The sequence below is a fragment of the Erithacus rubecula genome (genome assembly GCF_903797595.1).
Source record: "Erithacus rubecula genome assembly, chromosome: 9".
Taxonomy (NCBI): domain Eukaryota; kingdom Metazoa; phylum Chordata; class Aves; order Passeriformes; family Muscicapidae; genus Erithacus; species Erithacus rubecula.
Window position 1 is genome coordinate 20213193 of NC_136660.1, and position 22727 is coordinate 20235919.

The 22727-nt window shown below is 37.1% G+C and overlaps 1 protein-coding gene across 5 annotated transcripts in view; it reads right to left on the minus strand.

Annotated features, from left to right (window-relative positions):
* Nucleotides 1-22727, minus strand: part of BLNK (B cell linker) — a 92653-nt gene that overhangs the window by 5921 nt on the left and 64005 nt on the right. For 2 of the 5 annotated variants that reach the window (XM_079312918.1, XM_079312920.1), the window contains 18 exons: nt 18827-18883; nt 16741-16790; nt 15740-15780; nt 14757-14913; nt 13396-13565; nt 12853-12934; nt 12003-12083; nt 10564-10589; nt 10010-10038; nt 9583-9678; nt 8782-8824; nt 5835-5862; nt 5473-5545; nt 4874-4904; nt 3883-3925; nt 3040-3118; nt 2599-2630; nt 1310-1375 (listed from right to left, as the gene is read on the minus strand). In XM_079312918.1, the coding sequence (XP_079169044.1) occupies nt 1310-1375; nt 2599-2630; nt 3040-3118; nt 3883-3925; nt 4874-4904; nt 5473-5545; nt 5835-5862; nt 8782-8824; nt 9583-9678; nt 10010-10038; nt 10564-10589; nt 12003-12083; nt 12853-12934; nt 13396-13565; nt 14757-14913; nt 15740-15780; nt 16741-16790; nt 18827-18883 (1184 nt within the window). The remainder of the gene's footprint in view (nt 1-1309; nt 1376-2598; nt 2631-3039; nt 3119-3882; nt 3926-4873; nt 4905-5472; nt 5546-5834; nt 5863-8781; nt 8825-9582; nt 9679-10009; nt 10039-10563; nt 10590-12002; nt 12084-12852; nt 12935-13395; nt 13566-14756; nt 14914-15739; nt 15781-16740; nt 16791-18826; nt 18884-22727) is intronic. The other 3 variants (XM_079312919.1, XM_079312921.1, XM_079312922.1) reach the window with 2 other exon arrangements.

A 22727-nucleotide genomic window follows, 5' to 3' on the forward strand; every position in this document is an offset into this window, starting at 1 on the left:
ACCAGCAAAGTGAATGAATGTAGCAACAGATAAGAAAATGCAGGAACACAGTGTAAATAATGCTCAATCCAGGGTGACAAGCAGCCTTACCAATGAGAGAGTCAGGAAAATGAATGTACTTCAGAGATAATTATTTACCAATTTAGACTACTTGAATTGTTTGTATGCACATACAAGAAATTCAAGCAGCTAAATGGAGAAGCCGAATTAATAAAAAACATTATGATGCTTAATTATAATTGGAATAGCAAAGCATAGTTAAAAATAGTTACTAGGGCTGAAATACAGATTTAAGAGTTTAAGAAATCAGAAGCAAAATGTTTGAGTAGTGTTGCATAGTAATGATATGATGGAAATCAGTATGGATAATTGCTTTCTCGTAGAACAGAATCTGGCCCAAGAATAAAGGTGTTTGCTACAGATATTTGTGAACACAGCTGGATGCAAATTAATATACTGGAGCAGATCATTGAAGAAAGTTGTGTGATATTTATTTTGTTATTATGGGAGGCTTTTTTTCTTGTGTTTTACTTATTGAGGAAACAAATGCTACCATTTCTGGATACGGTGCTCTGCAGACTGCATTGACAAATCTACACTAATAAAATTCTGATTTACATATTGGTTTAGAAAGCAGTAAGAATATTATAGACAAGACCATACAGTGATCAGAATAAAAAATTCAGTTGGACTAGAGAGCTCAAAGACAACTGTGTGAAGTACATTTAGAACTTCTTTTGTAGCAGAGATGCTACTGCCTGGAAGCTGCATCCCAAGGGGAGGGGAGACATTGTAGGGAGAAGTTCCAGCTCTCAATGAATTAATAATCACCTGAAGGCTGTTCAATACTATGGATTTTGTTTTTTCTGTAAAATTTTGACTGACTGGCTGTTAAAGCTACAGCTGAAAGTAGATTGTATGAAAAAGCAAGAACTGACAGGAGTCAGTCAGATTAACGAATTAGACTTGACAAATGGATATTAAAATAAGTAATGAAAGATGCCTTGGTTGTATGTAAAGAAGTAAAGAGAGATGGGGCTTTCTGCAGTAAGAATTTTATTAATTTTAAAGATAATCTAGGTGCTAAACAAATAGTAGTTCTGGCAGAGAAATGGAAATTTCCACATTCAAATTGGAAGTGGAGCTTAAATAACTTCAGTACAATTGAACTGATGGGCTCAGATAATCTTTACCTGGGAAATTTTAAAAACTGGCACATGAAATTCAGGGGTGCTGAAAGTTATTTTGTGTAATATTCTAGTCAGGATGGTACCAAATTATTAAAGAATACCAAATATAATTGCTATACCTAAAGTGGAAAAAGTGACTTGAGCATCTACAGGGCTTTTTGTCTGATTCCACAGAACACAAGGCCCTAGGAGAGAATATAAAGGAAATAACATCAAGATTTGGAAGTAAAGATATAACTAGCAAGAGAAAATTCAAATCTTAGCCAAGCAGATAAAATGTTACAGCTCTTTCATAAAATAACAGAGTTCTACAAAGAGGGAATGTGGCACTGTACTTGATCTGGACTTCAGAGGAGCATTTGGCATTGTGCCATAGGGGAAATAAATACTTTTAATGACAAAGATGGAAGTTAGCTCTAGGCCTATTTGGGGACAAAGAGGAGATGGCAGGTTATGCTGAAGGGACATTAGTGATTATGGGACTAGTGGTATATGTTATAAAGTTGTTATTGGACCTGGCACAGAACAGGATTATGCTAAAGGAAGTTTACTAATCAGAACATCATTTAGCACCACATGGTGCTGAAGAATAGTTACAGTTCTGGGAGTAGTAGGAATTTATGCTTCAAGTTGAAACACATCAATTGTGTGACAGGAGCAGACAAACTTGAGTGCATCAGTCAGGAGCATTAATGTGAACCTTCCTCAGCACAGGAGATATAATTGCAACATGCATCAAGCAAATGTTTACAGGAAAGAGATACACTAAGAACAGCATGTAAGTTCTGAATAGGTACAGTGAAGGGCTTACAGGAAGTTCAGACAAGTGTCTGCCAGCAAGCAACTAGAAAAATGTTATATTTAATTTACACTTCTGTACAAAGAGGGTTTATACATATATTACCTAATTTGTTTTTAGCTGTGAACTGAAACAAAGTCCATCTTGGAAAGCAGTATTTAGAGAAGAGATTTGGCATTGCTATTATTAAAGTACCTTCTTTTTTCTTCCATAGAATAAGAATAAATTTAATGCAATAATAATCTGTCTTCTAGGCAACAAAAGCCTGGAGCAGCCCAGAAATGTATTATTTAAGATTCTTCTGTGACAAGGAAGATTGATGGAATCTTTATTATGATGGGAAATGACCCAAACTGCCTGTACTAGAAATTTTCAGTATTCATAAATGTAAATGAAGCACCCATTTTCCATCAATAATTCTGAGATACACTCTTAATTTTACTAGCTCAGCTAAGATCCTGGATACTTGACCTCCTCTTTGTATGCATTATGGATACATTAACTCCAAATTAATTAATATGCAAGGTATTTTGAAATAATTTTAATTCAAAGATTATTTTGAAATTACACTTAAATCACATTTTAATTCAAAAACTGATTTGTACTTACTTGGCAGAATTGAGGACTTTTGGAGCAGAGGCCTGAAATAAATGTTGAGAGATTACAGAAAGGTCTGAGAGGATGTACCCAGTCCTGATAATATGAAAATTGAGTATTTGAAGCATGCAGGAGTAGAGTGTGTTCCATCCCACCCATCTGTTCATTGAGAAACATGGGTCTGATACAGGTATTAAAAAAAATTATATCCCACTAGTAGGAATTAAATCTCCATCACTTTATTACAGATTATATACCCTCATGCTTTTTGGTGATGGTTATAGTATTTGTATGAAATAATTTGCCACGCTTTATTTTTTTGCTAGTGTGAAGCTTCAGGAATCTCAGCTCTGAAAAAGTAACAAGGAGGCTCCAGTGGAAAGAGTGCTCTCCTTTGAGCCTCTCACAGCTGGTGCACTGAGATAGTCAAAAGAGGATGCAAAGGGATCTTACTTTTGGGTACCACTTGGAAGGGGGGGAAGTGGAAGTCCCTGGTTGGAATTGCGCCGTCGTTCTGGTGCCGTAGGTTTTTCTGGAGTTTGGGAAAACAAACAGTAGAGTCAAGATTTCTTCAGAAATATACATCCCAGATTAGGGTGTCCCAGTAGGTGAAGGAGGGTTTCTTTGCTATAAATTTGGGGTTTTTTCCTTACATGGCAGCCTGCCATCATGCTGCTTTTTTTGTTAGCTAATTCTAGGCAGGTATATCTGCTATGGATGCCTGCAGGGCTTGGTGAGACTCTGTGACACGGAAGGAGGGAGCTGGGACTGGCTGCCTGCAGGGGCTGGGATGGCCTGGGCTGGGCTGGCAGGAGCTGGGATGGCCTGGGCTGGCAGGAGCATCCCAGCCTGGAGCACGGCAGCAGCTCCTGCTGAGCCCTGCCTGGAGGAGCTGCCGTCTCACACAGACACAGAGACAGGACAGGATGGATTTCCTGCCTGTGCCAGGGATGGGCTCTTGCCAGGAGTTGGTTTCATGAGAGATGGTTCTGGCTGAGCACAGAACCCATCCCTCCCTTCCCCCTTCTCCACTTCCAGGGCTACATGGGCACGCTGCTGGTCCATCACTGTCCTACATTACCCAGTAACCTTGGCAGTTTTACTGAGGCTGCTTTCAGAGAACAATGACACTCAGTGCAACTAAGGCTGCTCAGATCCAGTTTGAAACTGCTAAAACCAAACACCCCTCAAAAACCTACAGTAAGTTGAATGTGGTGTTGTTTTGTGTTCTTAGTAAAAAAAAAAAAAAAATCATATACATTTTTCAACTTTTTCACAGTAGTAGCTGTAATTTACCTTCACTTGCAGTTAAGGTCTCTCTGGAAGGTAAACACGGTTTCTACAGTAAAAGAGAAAGACAACCAAGTATTAACTGGCAACTTGTACAGCAAGTGTTTATCATGTATACATTTTGTGAAATAACTTAGAATTGACAACATCCTGGAAGAATTAGGAGGCAGGGACATAGCCAATAGCCATTCTGTGAAGGGCCTCTAGTTGTATGACCCTGAAGTTTGGCATTTTGCAAAGGAGATTTGGAAAGAAGCCCAGTTTGTGGGTATAAATAGATGGAGAAAAAGTAAACTCTACATGGTTCATTCTTATCTCCAAATACTTGCAAATCAAAATTTGATTTTCACCCTACTGAGCTATACACAGAAATATCTCAACACATTTCTGTTTACTGTAAGTTAAACTGTCAGTTTAGCTCACAGTAAAACTGGAACCAATCTTCCAGTTTTAATTTTTTTTGTTTTCATTTTGAAACAATGATAATAAACTGCCAGTTTTGAAACATTTCTCAAATTACTTTCTTTGAAAATTTCAACCAGTCCTTTTATTTTCTGCCACAAGAAGTTTTTGGGATATTTTTTGAATGAAGAAATGCTTACTGAAAAACCTCAGACAAATTCTGATATATTTCTTGAGCTATTACTTGCAGTGAATTCATGTTCCTCACAGGCAGCCCTGTACATTCTGGGAATACTTCTGAATTGCATGTTTTCCTGTTTATTTCTCATTTATTCAGTTAATGCACTGTGATATTGTTACATCCTAGAGCACTGAATTCAAACATGGTTTTGATCACAATATTTTTCTGCTTGAGCAGAAAGATCACTGATCTTCATTCCTGTAATAGCACCCAAATATTTCCTGTCTTTATAACTCTTTCCCCTAATATTTTTGGCATTTATCTTGTACCCAAACCCACAACAAAATTAAGTTTACAATAAATTAAAAATCTAATAAAATTTTTGGTTGATTATACAATTACAAGTCAACTTACTGGTGAAATTACTGCATTAGAAGTTTTCTTGCTGAAGTATGAAACAAAAAGAAAAACAAAGAATTTGGTTACTTAGCAGATACATGGATTAATTTAGCAAAGAAGCATCAGTTTCATTGGTTCTCAGGGTATTTCTGTCTAAGATGGGATTCACTGTACACTTGTAGCAGTTAGCAACAAACAAGAATAAATAAGGAACAAGGGTATCAGATGCAATATGACCACTCAGTAAAGGTACTTACACAAGGAGGCTGCAACTCTGTCCAATACTTAACGTGATTTGGGTGGGGCAGGAACTTAGTGAAAGCTTTCTGCACTTCTAGGCTTGCATGTGCCAGTGCTGCAGTATGGGACAGAATCAGACAAGGCAGCCAGCATCTGCCATCCGTGGCAGGAAGTGAAGGGCAAGGCCTCTTGGCATACAAACAGTATTCCTCCAATAATAACAAAATAACAGCTTGCCTTTACCTAGTCAGGATATCTTTCACAAACAGGAATAAATATTATTTCTGAATTCTAATTGCTATTGGCAAGAATAGGAGTTAGCTCCTAATGAACCTATTAAATCCATCTCCACCAAAGAAGTATTTTTTACTCACAGGCCCCTTGGTAATGGAGATGGAGCTGCTCCTGTGGGAAATCTGGATTCTTGTGTGTTATTGAACCTCTGACCTAGAGATGCAAGAATATTTAGTATGCAATGTGAGCTGCATCTGAACAGTGGATTTTCCTCAATGCCATTCTACTGTTAATGTAATAAAGTCAGAAATTAAACCAAAGGATATTTTTTTCTTAACATGTTTTCAGTCTAATTATACATGAGAAGAGCTCAGTAACACTTCTTTCTTATTGCTGACTGTACAGATAAAATATACACTGACACACCATACTGCATGCTGTATTGATAACTGGTGGCATTTTAGTCCCTCTCATATTGCTGTGTTTTCATCTGAATACTTACTTTCATCATTATTGTTTGCTTCATGGTCCTGTAATAGAAAAATAGGTTAAATTTGATATGAAGGAATTAAAAAAGGAATTATTGTGTTCAGTTTGAAGTCCTTCACTAGCAGAAGGACATGGAGCAGAGAAGGGCGACAAGGTTAGCAAAGGAACTGAAGTACAAGTCTTATGTGGCTGAAGGAGCTGGGGGTGCTTTGCCTGGTGAAAAAGAGGCTCAGGGGTGCCTTATTGCTTTGTACAAGTACCTGAAAGGAGGGTAACAAGTTTCTCTTTTCTCCCAGCTAACAAGTGACAGGACAAGAGGAAATAGCCTTATGCTGCACCAGGAGAGGTTTAGATTAGATATTAAGAAAAATTTTTTTCACTGAAAGGGTGATCAGGCATGGAATGGGCTGTCCAGGGCAGTGGTAGAACCACCATCCTTGGAAGTGTTCAAAAGCCATGTGGACTTACTGCCATGGTTTAGTGGTGAACACAGTGGTGCTGGATTAACAGCTGGAGCTTGATCTTAGAGGTTTTTCTCAGCCTGAATGATTCTTTGATTATTAAATGAGAACTGCATAAATAATCAATATGGTTGTGGTATTTATAGTAATTTTTAAAGAAATATTTGTATAGAAGGTATATAGTATCCAGAATACTTTAATGATGTCAACTGAAAATTTTTAACAACCATCAAATTTTGAACTTTCTAATAATCTTGAGATTGCTTGTCATAAGTATTGAGAAAATTTGGCCTTAGTTTTGCAGTGAGACCTTTTAGGTTCTTGTTTAATTTCTGACCTGGAAGACAGAAATTTTGCAGGAGAGTTGACTGTACTAAAAACACATCTTCCACTGAATGGAGGAAACTGAGTAGACTCTCTTGTCACCATGCTAGAATTGAAGCAATCCACCTAATTTCCTGGCTTCTTTTGGAGATGCTTAATTTTGGCTCCCATTCCTTGACTTTTAGGGAATCAAGGCTCCCATCTATCTATCTATCTATCTATCTATCTATCTATCTATCTATCTATCTATCTATCTATCTATCTATCTATCTATCTATCTATCTATCTATCTATCTATCTATCTATCTATCAGTATCTTTCAAGGAGGCACCAGTCATTAATTTATCTGTCTTCATCTACCCAGCTAATGGCTTTTTCACTACTGTTAGTGACAAATGCATCCATTCTCTGGCTGAAGAGATGTAATCCATCACCCAGCAGTTGAGGAAATGAAACATGGCAAAATTTTTCTCCCAGTCAGCTCAGACCTTTGAGAAGAACAAGGGTTACAGTTTTGTGCACATGATCAGTGTTGGTTAGTGCTGATAACAGATTGAATGGGAACAGTTAACAGATGTTTCGGTTATTGTTTGGCTTTTGTCAGTGTGCTGTAGCCAGGGATGGAAAGAAACAACAGAGCACTAGATAAACATCATGCTCATCACCATGTGTTTGCTTAAAATTGTTAAGGAACTTACAAGCAAACACCCCCAAATTTGGACTGCACTGGATAACTCTTTCCTAGGCTGACTCTTGTGACAAACTGGTGAACTGCAAGCACCGAGGTATAAATGAACTGGAGCTTCATCCTGGAGCTGTAACTCACTCAGTGTGTGGCTCCAGCTAAAGGATAGTCTCTTTTAATTCTCTGAAAAGCTAGGATGATATCCATCTCACATGTAAGCTCTGAAAATGCACTAATGGAGAGGTTTCAGCTGCAATGTGGCACTTGAGTCTGTTCTGAAGCAGGAATATTCTTAGTGCTGATCAGGTAGTGGAATTTCTGTCCAAAACTCTCCCTTCAGACTCAAGATTTTTTTTATTTTCTCGTATTGCTAAGAAAAGCTGAGAAATCAAACTATTTCATAAAAGAGAAATCCCAAATATGGCACTGCTTAGGAATTGTTCAGAATCCCACAAGATAGAGATCTAAATGGGAAGAACTTTGTGATGAGGTGGAAAGGAAACTAAAATGCTGATGCTGTTGTATGTATGAACTGCTTGGTACATCTAGAAATTTAAAGACTGAAGTAAGATTATAAGGTGCTCATATACCACCTGCACTGTGTTACCATAACATCTGATCCTATTATATGACCCCAAATTCCTAGTTTTAAGTGTCTAATTTCTCTATATAGTTATTGGTAGACTGATTATTTCTTGGGGACAATTCTGAGCATAGGGCTGGGACAAGGTCTGAGCATGTAGCTTTTGGCACAGATGCTGACACAGTTACATTGCTCTGTTCTTGATAGTTGGCTTCTCATGCAGTCCCTCTCAAGCTGGCACAGCTGTGAGTAGAGCTATGATGCAGACCAATTTATGGAGTTAATCTGTCTGAAAAATAATCTTTTACATTTTGCTTTTGCTCATTTCTGCAGTTGGATAAGTTTCCAAATAGTTTGCTTCAAAAAAACCAGCAGAGTGGAAGGGAAAGACTAGGGACAAAAGCAGAGGGAGAAGAGGACAGGCTGAAACACAGCCTTAGGACCCAAGGCTGGTAATTAGTCCTTCAAGGACTGCATTTTGTAGTGATATGGATTACTCAGAGTACCCAGTCTGACATTTCAGAAGGTTTCCACTTTCAGAAAGCATTAATCATTTATCATCTGAGAGGAATGAGGCTGAAGGAAAAATACTTCTGATTGCGCAAAATCATCCTTTGCTACTTAAGGTTCCTGAAGTACAACTCGTATTTTTTAGTACAAGAAATTGTTTTTGTGGACTGAGACATATCCCTTAAAACATTTGAACTTTTTCTTGGATCAATACAGATGTTCAGTGCTCTTTTGTCCAAAAGATTAATGGCAACAATCACAACATTAGATGAATCTGACATTTGGTCATCTGTTTCTGTTATTTCATCCAGGTAATAAATAGATGATCCATCTACTTATATATAAAAAAAGGACTAAATTTAACACATTCTTTTAGAGTGGCCCATTAATTACTCACTGTTTTTGGATGAAGACGACTTCTGGGGAGAGGCAAAATATTTCTGAAAAATACACACAGTAAGTTATGATGAATAGGATTTATATATTTAATTGGCTCAGATAGACTTAAGATCTAGAGGGAAGGAGGTCTGCAGTAAATGGATTAGTTTTCAGCTCTGCACAGACAGTGGTTGTGGTGATGCTGTGCTCTTGGTGTGGAACTAGAAGAGCTTTTGTCCTAGACTTTGAGTCCCCTGTGACTGCACAGGACCTCACCAAACACCCTCACACACAGAGTATTCTGAATGCCTCCTTCTGGGGGCACATAACATATTTTGCAAAATAATGACCTCGAGATGAGGCAGGGGTTATGAAGCAGCTTTCTATGCTTCTGGGGACACAGTGGTGAAGTATGCTGCACACTCAAGTATGATTTTTCCCTTTTCCTCCAGAGACTTGGGATATAAACCATGGATTTACTGCACCCAATTTCTTTACAAGCAATCCTGTGCAATTGCAAAAACATCTAATTTGCAAGGGTACAGAGATGGCTAATAGGACCTTAAACTTGCTTGTAGAGATATTTTATCCCTGTACCAGATCCCTAAAGGGTTATTTCAGAAAATCCTATCCATTTGGCAAACTGGCTTGAATACAGAAGTTCACAAAGGAATGAGAGCTTTTGATTCTCACATTGTCCTAACATCCCTAGAATTTGAGTGTCCTGACAACTGTCTATTGTCTGAAGTCTATATATTAGAGAGAAGAGTTTTTTTTCTCTGCTAATATTTCCTATTGATCTAAGGTGCTGTTAACTTACCTGGAAGTATCCTGCTTAGGTGGCTCTCTGGTCACACTGTGCATGTGGGAGTGCTCTGTATTCTGAGCAGGCATAAACATGAGTGGCTTAGTGAACCTAGCAATGAAATATGAATTAACGAAGGAAAATTATATTTAACAACAGTGAATATAAGGAAAACAATTTTTTTCTCCCCTTCCCCCTCAAAATTCTAAAAAGCCACCTTAAGAGTATTTCTTTTTGATATGTATTACATTTGGGCTATTGAAATGATCATAGAAATGGTAGGTAATATTTGTGTAGATAATCTGAAAATATATTTACTATATGTATTTCTTCTGTTACTGTATTTCTTCTAGTGAAAGAATTATCAGACATGTATTATCTAGATGAGAAAATATATTTTCTGACAGTTTAAAATAACTTAGAATTCATAGCAATGGGTTACCTGGTTACTGGTGGTGGTGATGGTTTTTCCTGTAAGAGAAAATGCACTTAATTTTTTTTGTCACTTTTTGATTCCATAAAATAAATTTGTATGATCCTATTTATGTCACCACATCAAGATATTACTTTTGCATTGTGATACAGATTTCTACCAGAGCTTTGTCTGGTAATCTATATTAGGATGGGAGAGGCAAGAACTCAACATCAGTAAATCTGCTTTGGCCATATGCTATGTCAGTACCAGCAAATGGGAAAAAAATTACTGTGTCAGAACTGTCACTGCTCCTCTGCTGCAGTTCTGCTTCTGTAAAACATTCCCTTAGGCTGCTGCTTCACAGATTGGATCACTATCACAGAGGACTGGGAAACTTTCTCCTTCCCATTTACTCTTTTGAAATGGTTTGCCAACTTTTCTGAAAAGGGAGTGTCAGAAAGCTTTAAGTGCAGGAAGAGATTTGTTCCCTTTTCCCTTTTGAAAGACTGATAATCTTTTCTCACAATCACATTTGTACCCTGCCTGAGGGCAATGGGAGTCATACTGTTGAAAGGCCTCACCTCTTCTTCAGGAACCTCGTAGACTTCTATAGGACAGGGAAGAAATGAAAAGATTCTTTAGTGTAGCATAAACATACTGCATGTTACCATAAAAGCTGATCTGAATTTGACTGATTTGATTTCTGACTCTGGAAAAATAACTTGGAGAAACTGCTCAGAATTTGAATCTGCCACCAAAATCTTAGACCAGCAACACTCCCTGTCTTCTAGCTGGAACTTCAGGTGAAGTCACAGGAATTGTGATATACAGTCACTACATTAATCAAGTTTCCTCTCACTGAAAAAGCTTTTTATTGTTTTGTTTTTCTTCTTCTTCTCTCCCCCCTTGCAAGCACCTGGATCAGTTTGGAAAAAATGCTTTATCACACCTGTACTATCATTTAGCCTTTCCTTGACTCAAGGAGGAAGAAATCAGATCAGTCATAAATGCAAGCTGGCTCATTTCTATGGCCACCTGAGTTCTGACACGTAAGTATATTTTAAATCAGAAATCTTAAAAGAAAAAAATACCAGCATCTTTATTTACGCCCAGTTCTTCAATGAAAACAGAATCCTATTTTAGTGAATTTCACGTCAGGTTTCACCACTTTACTGCTCCCAAGTGTCTCAGCTCCCACCAGGGGGAGATGTTTTATTTTTTAGTAGCATCAGTCAGGAGCTGGTTGTTACTCAACACTGATTTACAGAAAGGCTGAAACTGAAAAGGGCATTTTATAATGTGTGGAAAATGACTCACAAAATCTTCAGTAATTAATAAAAAATGTTAGTTTACAGGTGTAGTTTGTGACTTTAAAGCTAAACACATTGCTAATGAATATGCAAAGCTTTTTAAAGAACCTGGATCATGTCTGAAAGGTTATATCCAAGCAATTAGTGAGATAGTGAGGATGCAAAACAACTCTAAGTTGGCAGAGAGAGATTAAACAAGAATATCTGAACTTACAAAAGCAAATAGGATACCTCTTATTTGCTTCTGCTTTTGTTTCTTTTTCCAAATAAAATGCTCTTTACAGAACCTCAATGGGAACACACTTATTAAAAGCCATACAAGAAATCAGTCTGTACAGAATTTCTACATGCCTAAGTCTAATGGTCTAAAAGTATTGGATCTTGATTCTTATGGTGATATGAGATTACTGACATACTGAGTCCTACAATTGTTTTTGCTGTATTGATCCATTTGTGTTCCTCCACTAGAGCAAAAGACTAAAAATAAATTAATTGGGGCAAGTAACTCGTTCTAGCTTAAAATTTACTGTTTTACTATTTACTATTCAAGCCAGACAAAGCAACTGCTACAACACAGAAAAGCTAAAGGGGAACATATTTTTGTTTTACTTTAGTATGTCACAGGGTTAGTGGTGTGAATACATCAGGCATGATTTAGTATTCCACAGTCTTACATATTTTATTCTAACAGCACTGAAAGTTCCACATACCTTGCATATTAGAAGTAAGAGAAGGCTTTGGAGAAATAGGGGGGGCTGGCTTTGTTGTCTTCATAAATCTGTTCACAGGTGCTAAAAACATATTTTATTAATGTACATATATATATTTGTGCACGTGTATATATACACATATATATATACACACATCTGTTAACAAACTAACAATGTAACATTTATACAATTATAATGAATATTAAATAGGTCCAAATGACAATCTTTTGTGTGACCTTGAATAAATCAACTGAGTCAGAAAGCAGCTCTCATTTTAAAAAACAAATATTATTCAGTTTTCCAGCCTTTGTGAAGAGGTTTGATACTGTCAGTAATGTCAGAGAGCAGAACTACATACCCTTCTCTGTTTACTTTTCACCTCTGGGCTGTAATAGTTTCATTCTCTAGCTAAATATATATATATATATATATATATAATGCAATTTAAAAAAATACAAAAATAAAAGCAAAGTCTGTCTTTATCTACTAAATCTCAAAATGCTTATTCTTTCCCTGAAACACTTCAGCAAACATAGAATTTTAATGCTACTGCTCCCTTGGAAGAGAAGGCAGGTCATATGTCATAAAAAGCCTCCTGGTTGCACAAGGGCTGGACTTGGAAATAGCTGAGTGAGAGAGGCAGAAATTAAATGTGTCTTCCAATAAAGTTAAAAATAATTTTGGCCTTGTTATAAGCCAAAGGAGCCAACTGCCTTTTTGCAGACTGTGATCACTTTAATTGCTGCATCTCCACACTCTGACTCCTAGAAACAGACATTAATTTGACCCATTTTTTTCACTATTATTCCTAATAAAGCAATAATTATAAGCTTAAATGACTAAAACTCACATCTTGTAGGTAGTGACATGCTGCTTTCTGTGGGTTCAATATAGTTATCATCATTGTCCACTGGCACAATGTAGTTATTATCCTATGAGAAATGCAGAACAAAAATCCATCACATCATGTCAACAACCTCTTGGGACTGAAGCCCTGGCAGTAGTTTACAATAGTTGCCATTTCACAGTGTCTCCTATTTCAAACATTTATCATCCTATGTGGAAGAGAATACCAGAGATTGAAAACCCTTTGTGAATTTATTCCACTGGTGTTTGGAAGCCCTCCCTTCCCTCTGGTCCTGGAGTAGCCATTGAGGTGAGTCTCTCCCCATTGCCTGCAGCTTGTTATGGATGATCAGGAGCTATTCCATGGTCTTAACAGCCTCCTTGATACTCAGAGCAGGCATTTATCCCCTAGGAATCAGTATGGTACCTGCAGGTCACTGTTAGTGGTGTACCAAGTGATTTGTACTGCAGAGGCTAAGAAAGAGACCAGACCATGACATTGCTATGACATTTACACAGTTAAATCAAGTATATCTGCAAACTTTACCTCATCATCACTGCACTCCTTAGGCTTTGGTGGCACTTTTGGTTTTGCAGCAGGAGATGGCAATGGCATGGATGGCACACATGGTTTCTTTGGTCTGGACGTGGCTGGACTGGGTGTACTTGGGAGAGGTTTGTTGATGGGAGGAAGCTGCGCGTTACCGCTGCGATTGTCTTTTAATTTGGTAGAAAACAACAATTTTAGTAAAAATTACACATTAGTCTCCGCACTTTCTCCTATGTTGTGCAAAAGTCTTTGCTGTGGCTGCAGCACAGGTCAAATGGCACAGCTGGACTTGATGTTGGAACTTGTGTGTAAACATGTCCTATTCCACTGCACAGGACAGCAGCCTAGCCCTCTGTATCAGTCTGCAGAGGGGACCCAGACACTGACTGTTGTATGGACAACTGTCCAACTCCTTGGGAAAAGGTGGGGGCTGGGGGGTGTAGTGCACATGAGACATGAGAAAAACACACTGGGTGGGACTAGAACATGAGTTATGCCAGGTTCTCTGGGGTGTCATTTTAACAAGCCCTTCCCTTTTCAAAGGACACACAAGTGAAGAGCTTATAAACTTCTATGAGTTCAAACTTCTATGAGTACATATTTATTTTAACACTTTGATGAATATTCTACAACCAGTGACAGTCTGGTATGTATGATATAAAAATGAAAGCAGGCATCATATGTCAATATTTCTTTTCTCCACATCTAGAATCATTATCTAACTGAAGCTAACTTTCATTCACTTCAATGCAACCTATCCATGGTTGAAAAGAATCAAATCAGAAAGAAAAAAATCCCTTTATATTGGACTGATGTAAATAAAATCTCAATCCTGTTCTGTTTTTCAGGATATTTACTATCCTTAGTACTAATTTTGAAGAAAAATAACGAGTGAATATTTGGGCTACTGTTTTACTGCTTTGGAAATAATGATTGGAAAAACAGAGAAGATTAAGAAGGGACCTGTCTAGTCTTATGTGCCTCATCTTTAATAGGAATTCCTGCATTAATACATGTGAATTAATTTGTAGGCCCAAGTTAATAGTATCTCCCATACCTTTGTTTGAATTTTGTCATTAGTAGATGTCTATTAAAGTCTCTAGGACACATTACATTAAAATTATAAACATTCCTACTGGCATTACTAACCTGTTTCATGCTGTAATACAAAAAAAAAAAAACCCACCAAAAACCAAAAAACGACAAAAAAATCATACTCCTGAAGGCTTAAGAGCTGAATATCAGAATTAATAGCAAACTCTTGAGGAAAGGACAGATTAGTGCATTTGAGGCCTCCTCTTCTGGTACTGATCAAAAAGCAATTATCAAGGTAACATAGTTAACTATTCTATAACTACCTGCATATTCACCCCTAGAAATAGGGAATGCAGAGGGAATCTTCTTTTTCTCCTTCTCACTTGGAGGTGGCTCATAGCTGTCATCAGGATTCTCTTCACTGGGGACCACATACATCTCAGAGTCAGAGTGGTCATCTGGATTTTCATAATCACTGTCCTAGAAAGACAGAACTTCCCATTTCTCATCTCATAGCAATCTCTAACAAAAATATCCTTGCAAGAGCATGATAACAAAATTACAACAATATACCCTTGAATGGCCACATCATATTCCCTTTTAGGGCCTCCTCCCCTTCTGCTCCTCCCAGGAGCTCCCCATCTTCTTGCTTTCTCCAAGGAGTCCTTTCACCTCAAGAGCTCAGTCTTCAAATCATGGACCAATAGCTTGTTTCCCTTCCCAGGACAGCTCCTTTCTAGATCCAGCTGTGACTCTTGATGTGTGTTGTCACTTCCTCTCCCTTTCCTGTTAAAAGGCTACTCAAGATCTGACTCCAGAAGGAAACTGGTCACTTCAGGCTGGCAGTTGCACTGTTACTTTACATGGCTGACAGCCATGAATTGCTTCATTCTAATGTTTTCTAAAATCTTAGCAGTTTTCATTTTGAGTAAGAAGTGGCTTTCTTCTCCTCACCCCTCCCACCCTTCCTGCCCCACATAAAACCTCTTACTGATTTCTGAAATCATAGTTCAGTTTAGGAAGTCCCTCAAATCAATACCATGTGCTTACTTATAAAAAAACCTTAGCATTCATGGTGACCATTGACTGTGCTTCTGAAAGTACTTCTAAGTTTAATATAAAAAAAAATTGAGGCAGCTGAAAAATCAGTGGCTAACTGTGAATTAAACTGATGCAAAAAAACCCCCCATTTCAATAGTATTTAGTTCAACCACAAGTAGATGACTTAAAAGGAAACTTGTATTATTATTTCTTGTGCTAACTTCTTGCCACCGTAACCTCTCACTAGCCCAAAATAAGTACTTACAAAATCATCTGACCATTGATCCTCTTCATTGTCTGCATGTTCTAAACCAAACATTAGAGTTATTTAAGGAGATGGAATAGTGAATGCAAATGTTTATCTCAGATTGGTTTTTCTATCTATACTTATCACATTCAGTTAAATAGAGTAAGGAAAATTTCCAGAAAGTTCTGAGCAACACATCTGGTTTGGACAGAATACAAAATTAAATGCCTTCTTGCTTATTTTTGACAAATTATTTCAGAACTGTTGGAAAAGCATTAGAAAATGACATACTGTGCATGGTCTGAACAGCAGAACATGCACTTTAACCACCAAAAAACCACAATAAAACACTAATTCATCTCATTTTCAAGTAGAGGTGACAGTTTCTAGATAATGGAATTCTTGCAGACCTCTGAGCCCTATACCTTCTTGTTGGTTAAAGTGCCAAGACAGCACACTAATTACAAGTGTTTATGTTAAACAGGGAACAGTTACCTGATAACTTCCAAACTCCTGTTTTCTTCTATTCTTATCTTAACAAGATGGCTGTTAACTTGTAAAAATAGCCATGAGCTAGTTTGTGAGCAGTGCTGTATGACAGGCAAATAGAGATCTACCTTTAAGATAAGTCATTATATCATCATTATATTAATAGTATTCAGATTTTAAATCTGTAGTGATGCATTTGTTCAATTTCTTCTGTATTTACTTTCACAGTTTCTATAAGGAGGGACCAGATGCAAATTCTCCTCTATTTTTACAGCAGCCTAGATACAGAACTCTGATTAAGACTGATTTGAAAGAGTGGTTACTTGTTAGTCTTCATGTTGGCACAATTCATATTTTTTTCTTGCCTCTCATTTCAGAGGTGTGAACTGCCTTCAGAGTTGTTGATAATGGTATCCTGTTCTCTCATTAAAAACAAATTATGAGGCAATGTATAACTGAAATACTGTTAGGCATATAGATAGCAAATTAACACAGACATGCAGTTTAAATTTACATTAATTCAGCCTTACCTGAAGCATAATCCCTTTGTGGTAGACTTGGCGGTGGCTTTTTTTTAAGCCTGTAAATTATAATTATTACATTTATGATCTCATAAGTAACATTCACTGTAAGGGAACATTAGCCAGACACATAAAAAAAGCTGATAACAAAAGATACCTGCAGCTAAAGAAATACAGATTACCATCACAGATGCTTAGAAAATAGCTGTAGAAGAATGCTTTGAAAAGCTAGAAACTGATAAAACAATAAAATAGAATCTGAGATTTTAATTTTTTTTTTTTCCACTAAGAACATATGTTGAAAGGACAGCTTTCTTGCTCACCCCCTCTTCTTCATTTCCAGAAAGAGAGAAGATAGGGGGGCAGAGATAAATTCTGATGTAGCGGAAGATGAAAATCTGTTCAGGTTCACAGAGGCTTTATTAAGACTACAGCACAAGGAAGTGGTGTAGCACTCTCCATTTGTATTTTTAGAACGATAATTTTACATGCACTTTATTTGATAATTAATATTTAAATGTATACCAGGTCTCTCAGTGAAAGATTCTACTTTTTTATGATTATTTTATGATGTTATGCCTCTTTTTGGTGAAAACTGTTACAATTGCATCACATACCAAGTGAATCAAAAGATAATTTGTAGAAATACTGGAAGAATATTTTTGGCAATACAGGCAGGTTTATATGTATGTGCATGTGTATATATATATAGCAAGCAGAAGTACACATATGTAAACACACACACACATATATATATGTGTATATGTACTCATGTATACTCCTCCTTACTAATTTGCAGCTGTCCAAAGAAGACTTGAATTAAAGTTAGTTGAATTATTTCACTACCCTGTAATGAAAGAGAAGAATTTGGGTTTAAAGTCAAGTTGAACACTGCATGTGTGACATCACAGGCCTCTGTAGAGGGAAAAAACAACAACTCTTTGTGTTTAGTAGCCAGATAAAACATTAATATAATTAATGAAATTAAAATTGTTCTTTAAAGTGACTTTTGAACACTGTCTGACAGCTTCCTTGTAGCACTGATGAGATCTCATCATAGACCTGAAGCTTTGTCCACTAAACTGATGACTTCACTCATTCTTCAGTCAGGTTGTAACAAATTCATTTGCAAAAATAAGCAAATAATTAAAAAAAAAACCAAAAAAACCCAAACCCAAAGAATTTAAAATGTTTTTTTTTTTTTTTTCAGGATCTCTGAGCAATAGTGTTTACAAATGCTGCTTTACCACAAGAATTTGACACTCAGTATTTAGGTCCTGAGCTTGCTGCCTAGGTATCATTGTTCAGGTACCACTTTTACTCAGGGTGGTGGCATGCTGGCACTACCACATTAACTTACAAATTTTCCTGTCCACCTTGAGAAATGCTTTGGCTACTTCTGAGTTGAATTAATGGAATTCTGCTGTTCAGATAGTCACCAAAAACACCCCATGCACATGCATGAATCAATAAAATGGTGCAGGCATTGCTAAAACTCAAAAACCCCAACCTCCCCAAACCAAACGAAAATCAAACCAAGAAGATTATTTTTGCAATGTTAACCTGCTTTGTTCATGGCTAACAACCCTAATGATGGATAGATGTTTCTTCAGAGGCTTCAACTTCCTGAAGCATAACATAACTTCACTGTACAAATAGTAAATTCAAAAGCATTCTCAACAGCTCTGCTCTGGTCTTCTGTCCAGGTTAGCACAGCCATGTTAGAAAGAAAATCCCAGGGCCACTGCCAGGCTCATCTCACATCTTAGGAAGGGAAAACCAAGATCTCTTGAGGCATTTTGCAACATGTCTACCATGAGTTTTTTAGAAATGGTGGAGACTTGGAAAATAGTAGAACTGAGGCAAGAGTAAGAGGCTGTCTGGGTCATGGTATAAAGTAGATGGCTTAAGCAATATCACACATTTCTAAGCTGCTAAGCAGAAATCTTCCACACTTGGTCCCAGGCCCTGTAAATCCTGGCAGTGGCCCTGGCAGAAAATGTAAATATGTTATAACAAAAGCACACAAGGTACAGAACAGAGGTCTGTGTCTAAGCAGCCTATCATGCTATGGTGCAGCTATGGAATAGCATACCGATCCCAAGTATCTTTCCCAGTTTTGCAAATTAAGGCCACTTGTTCATTTTGGAACCTGAATATCAATAGAAGAAAAGAAATAATGTTTCTGTCACAAAGCTGAAACAGTTCACAGCCACATCTATATTTGTTGGAATCTTTTGAAATATGTTATTTATTCTAAAAGTCAAATCCACTTAAAAAGTAGTTTGCACAGTACTGGTATGATTTTCTGAGTGCCAGAATTGGAATCCAGGCTCTTCTGAAGTCAGCTGGAGCTTTACTTTACAGAAGCCAGAACTGTACCCAGTGTGCAAACCACAACACAAGACACAGTGCTACCCCAGCAGTTACCCAGCAGACTCTGACCTCATTGTCCACACAGATCCCTGCAGAATAGCAATTGACTCTGTCCTGTCCCTGAAGTTAATGAGAAGGGACTGGAAGAATCAAATGCCATCCAACTGAGCATGCATAGTTAAATGTATTTATTCCTAGTACATATATTGGAGCTACAAAGAATAACCAGGTAGCACTTGAGACATTTCACATAATGGGTTATAGATGCTTTGCACACAAGAATAGAATGCAGGGTATGAAAATTCAGAATAACTTTTAGGAGAATAAATTATTCCATTTTTAAGCAATTCCAAGATTTCCCCCATAATATGCTGAGCTTGATCCAACAAAACATTTAGTCATGAACTTAACTTTTCTAACATATATGGCCCTGTAGGAACTGCAAATATTGAGTCTTTCGAATTTGTAGCACATTTTCCTGCATTAAGTGAAGAATTTTAAAAGAAACTGCAGCAGAGGTCTGGGTGTTTTGCTCTAGCAACACTTAATTTTACAAGCTACACCAAGAAAAATAACCAAATATACATATTAGTAGACCTTCACATGTAGCACTTAAATTTCCCACAGGTGCATTTCCCTACTAGTTTCTGTTCACTCCCCAGCATTTAAGAGATGCCTGAAAACTCTTTGTTTTCAAAAGTCCTTTGCTTTTTGTATTGCTAGGTCTATACAAAGTCTACTCCCTTCTTAGGAATCATTTTAACATAAAAGTTTTACGAAAATTATAGTGATATCTTTTCTGAATATTTATAGTATGTATAAGCTTTACATGCTCTAGCTCATCACACTTGTGATTACACAATAAATTAATTGAACTTTGCCAGAAACAGTTTCAGAGGTCCAAAAGATCTGATGCAAACAGAAACTTTTCCTGAACTGTGTTCTCATGACCTAGTGGAATAGTTTGTTACAGATTTGGAATTATGCAGCAATTGTACAAGATAAAATTAAACTGAAAGTGATTTTTTTTGACGTGTTATTATTACTCTAATATGTGCTATGGCAGTTATAATAATAAAAATCATGATGCTTAAAACATTCTATTCAGCTACACAGTAATTTTCATGTTTCTTCAGCATAACAGTTAAAATTAAGTGTTATACTTTTTCCTGTTTTCTTTTTCTAAGTGTGGTACAGTGTGATTTTGGTACTTTCTCTCACTGCTTGGTTCATAAACTATCTCTTTTCCCTCCACCAAGGGTTTGATCACAAATGTCTTTTGGTTGGAGCTATGCAGATTAAAGAGACATTCAGTGAGACAACAACTATTTTTCTACCTAAAGTTACTGCCCAAATTATAAATTGTATAGAAAAATGGACCACACAAATATGAAGCAAAGACTTACCCAACTAAAAAGCTGGGTAAAGCATTTTTGTTCAATTTTTCAGGTCACATGGCAAATGTTTAAGAAATGAACATATTTGGACAGCGTGCAGTCAGAAACATGAGTACAAGTGCATGATTTTTGATGGCTTTGTGAAGGATGTGATATTACAACAAGGTGAATAAATGGAACTTCTTGTTTCTTATTCAACACAGTAGGTCAGCATATACCAAAACTATAGGTGAAGTCCTGACTTTGCTGTAGACACAGTGTGACTTTAATGCCAAGTTCAGTGGAGCCAGGATTCCACTGAACAAAGCCTAGAGGCTTAAAGTTTATGATGTACAGATGAGTGTTATGTCTTTACAGCGTGTTTGAAGCATAGGCAACCATCCTACACCATGAAACCTATGATTTCTCTGCTTCCCTGTTCTGTAGTACCAAGGACATGAATATGAAAAAAATGTCCCCAGCTCTTGCTGTTTATACAATGCTGGCTATGCTCATTGCTTCTACACCTGAGTACATAATCCCCCTTGACACTGATCTGCACAGCAGCTGGGACTCTGGGCTGTAAACAGTTTTGCAGGTGATTAAGGGCAAGCAGGTGACAGCTATCCTGTGGTGGCTGATATTTTTACTGACAGAAAACCTTGAGTCAGAATGGGGAACAAACAGGAATTTTAAGCAATGAAAAAACAACTGTCTATTTCTTTCCTGTTACCAGGACTGTTCAGCCTGCTTTCCACAGAGCTTTAAGACACACATGGATAGTAGATTAATTCCTCCCCACCTGCAGCCCACAGATGAACTACACTGACTAGCAAAAGTCTTGATGCAAGACTTTTACAATTCTGCCAAAACAAAAGAGCCAATCCAAATTTTAGAAGTGTTTTAACAATACTGATAATAGTATAATAGTCCAATGTACTTCACAAATATAATTATTTCAATTTGTGTAGCAGAGGCTTACAGCATACATCTGAGTAATAACTTTAGATTTCAGATAAGCAAGTAAACTATTTGAATTCTCTAAAATTATTTCTACTTGTAATAGGCTTGATTTTTATTTTCTTTCCCAGCATATGGATGAATCTATGCTACACAAAGCACATTTTAAATAAAATTTTTCCTGCTTCAGTCATGTTTAGAACCTTGGCATTTAATAAAATAATCCTTTAACTGAAATGGAAGTAGTGATCAAATGGATAACCATGTTTTAGAGAAAGCATCTACAGTCAAACAAAAAGCCCCCAAAGATTGCATAATGAGGAACAGCCAGCTCTTAATTCTGTAAAGCTTAGCACCTCTTGCACATATCAGTGTTATCAATGCATGCCTTTATTGCAAGTCTCATTATATGCTGGGTTCAAGACAAACACTGAAGTCATGTGCAAATATTAGAAATTCTTCAATCTTTAAAAAATAAATTTCTGATCTTCATAACTGTAAAAAATATTATTATGACTCAGATGAACCACAGTAACATCAGAAAGATTATTATGCTTTTATACCTTGGTGTGTGTTCTTATGAATGGGAGAGTTGACGTGTGAGCTTTGTGCTGCAGTCATACTTTGAGTTTTTATGAGTCTGCTCTTTTATATATATATATATATATATATATTTTTTTTTTAGTCTTGAGTGAATCAAAGAATTGCAGTGCTATAGCAGCAATCTTTGATACTTAAGGATGACCTTCCCAGTTTCTGCTACAATTAGTTCATGTTACTTCTCCCTTTTCTGTTCTTCCCCTCTTACTCTCTAGAAAGAGCACACAATGAGACCAACTCATTAACAACAGAATTCATGCTCAGGTAACTATGGGAGACACTTTGCAGCCTCAAATGATAAACCTCAGATGCTTCTGTGGTTTCTGTTATCTTTCCTCTCTGAGGCTTTTGAACTGAGTCCACTGGAACATTATTAATAAAGTTAAACAACTGTTGTGAAGTAGGAAGCCACCCTTTATTAAAAAGCAACAACTGTAAGAAACCCTCTTTTACCCTCTCCCCTCCAAAACCCCACCAAAAACCTTGGACAGCCTAGCAGCTCTTCCCTGTGAGCAGGTCCCAGGTGAAAATGGGATTTTTGTAGATGGGGGGTAAACACAGTGGTCACTGTGTTAAAAACAAAAACACAAATTAAAACCTCACGTATTGAAAGAGGGCCATTTAATGGCAAAATCTCCTTTTGTGCTTGCATGGAAACAAGTATAGAAAATTACTGGGATTACT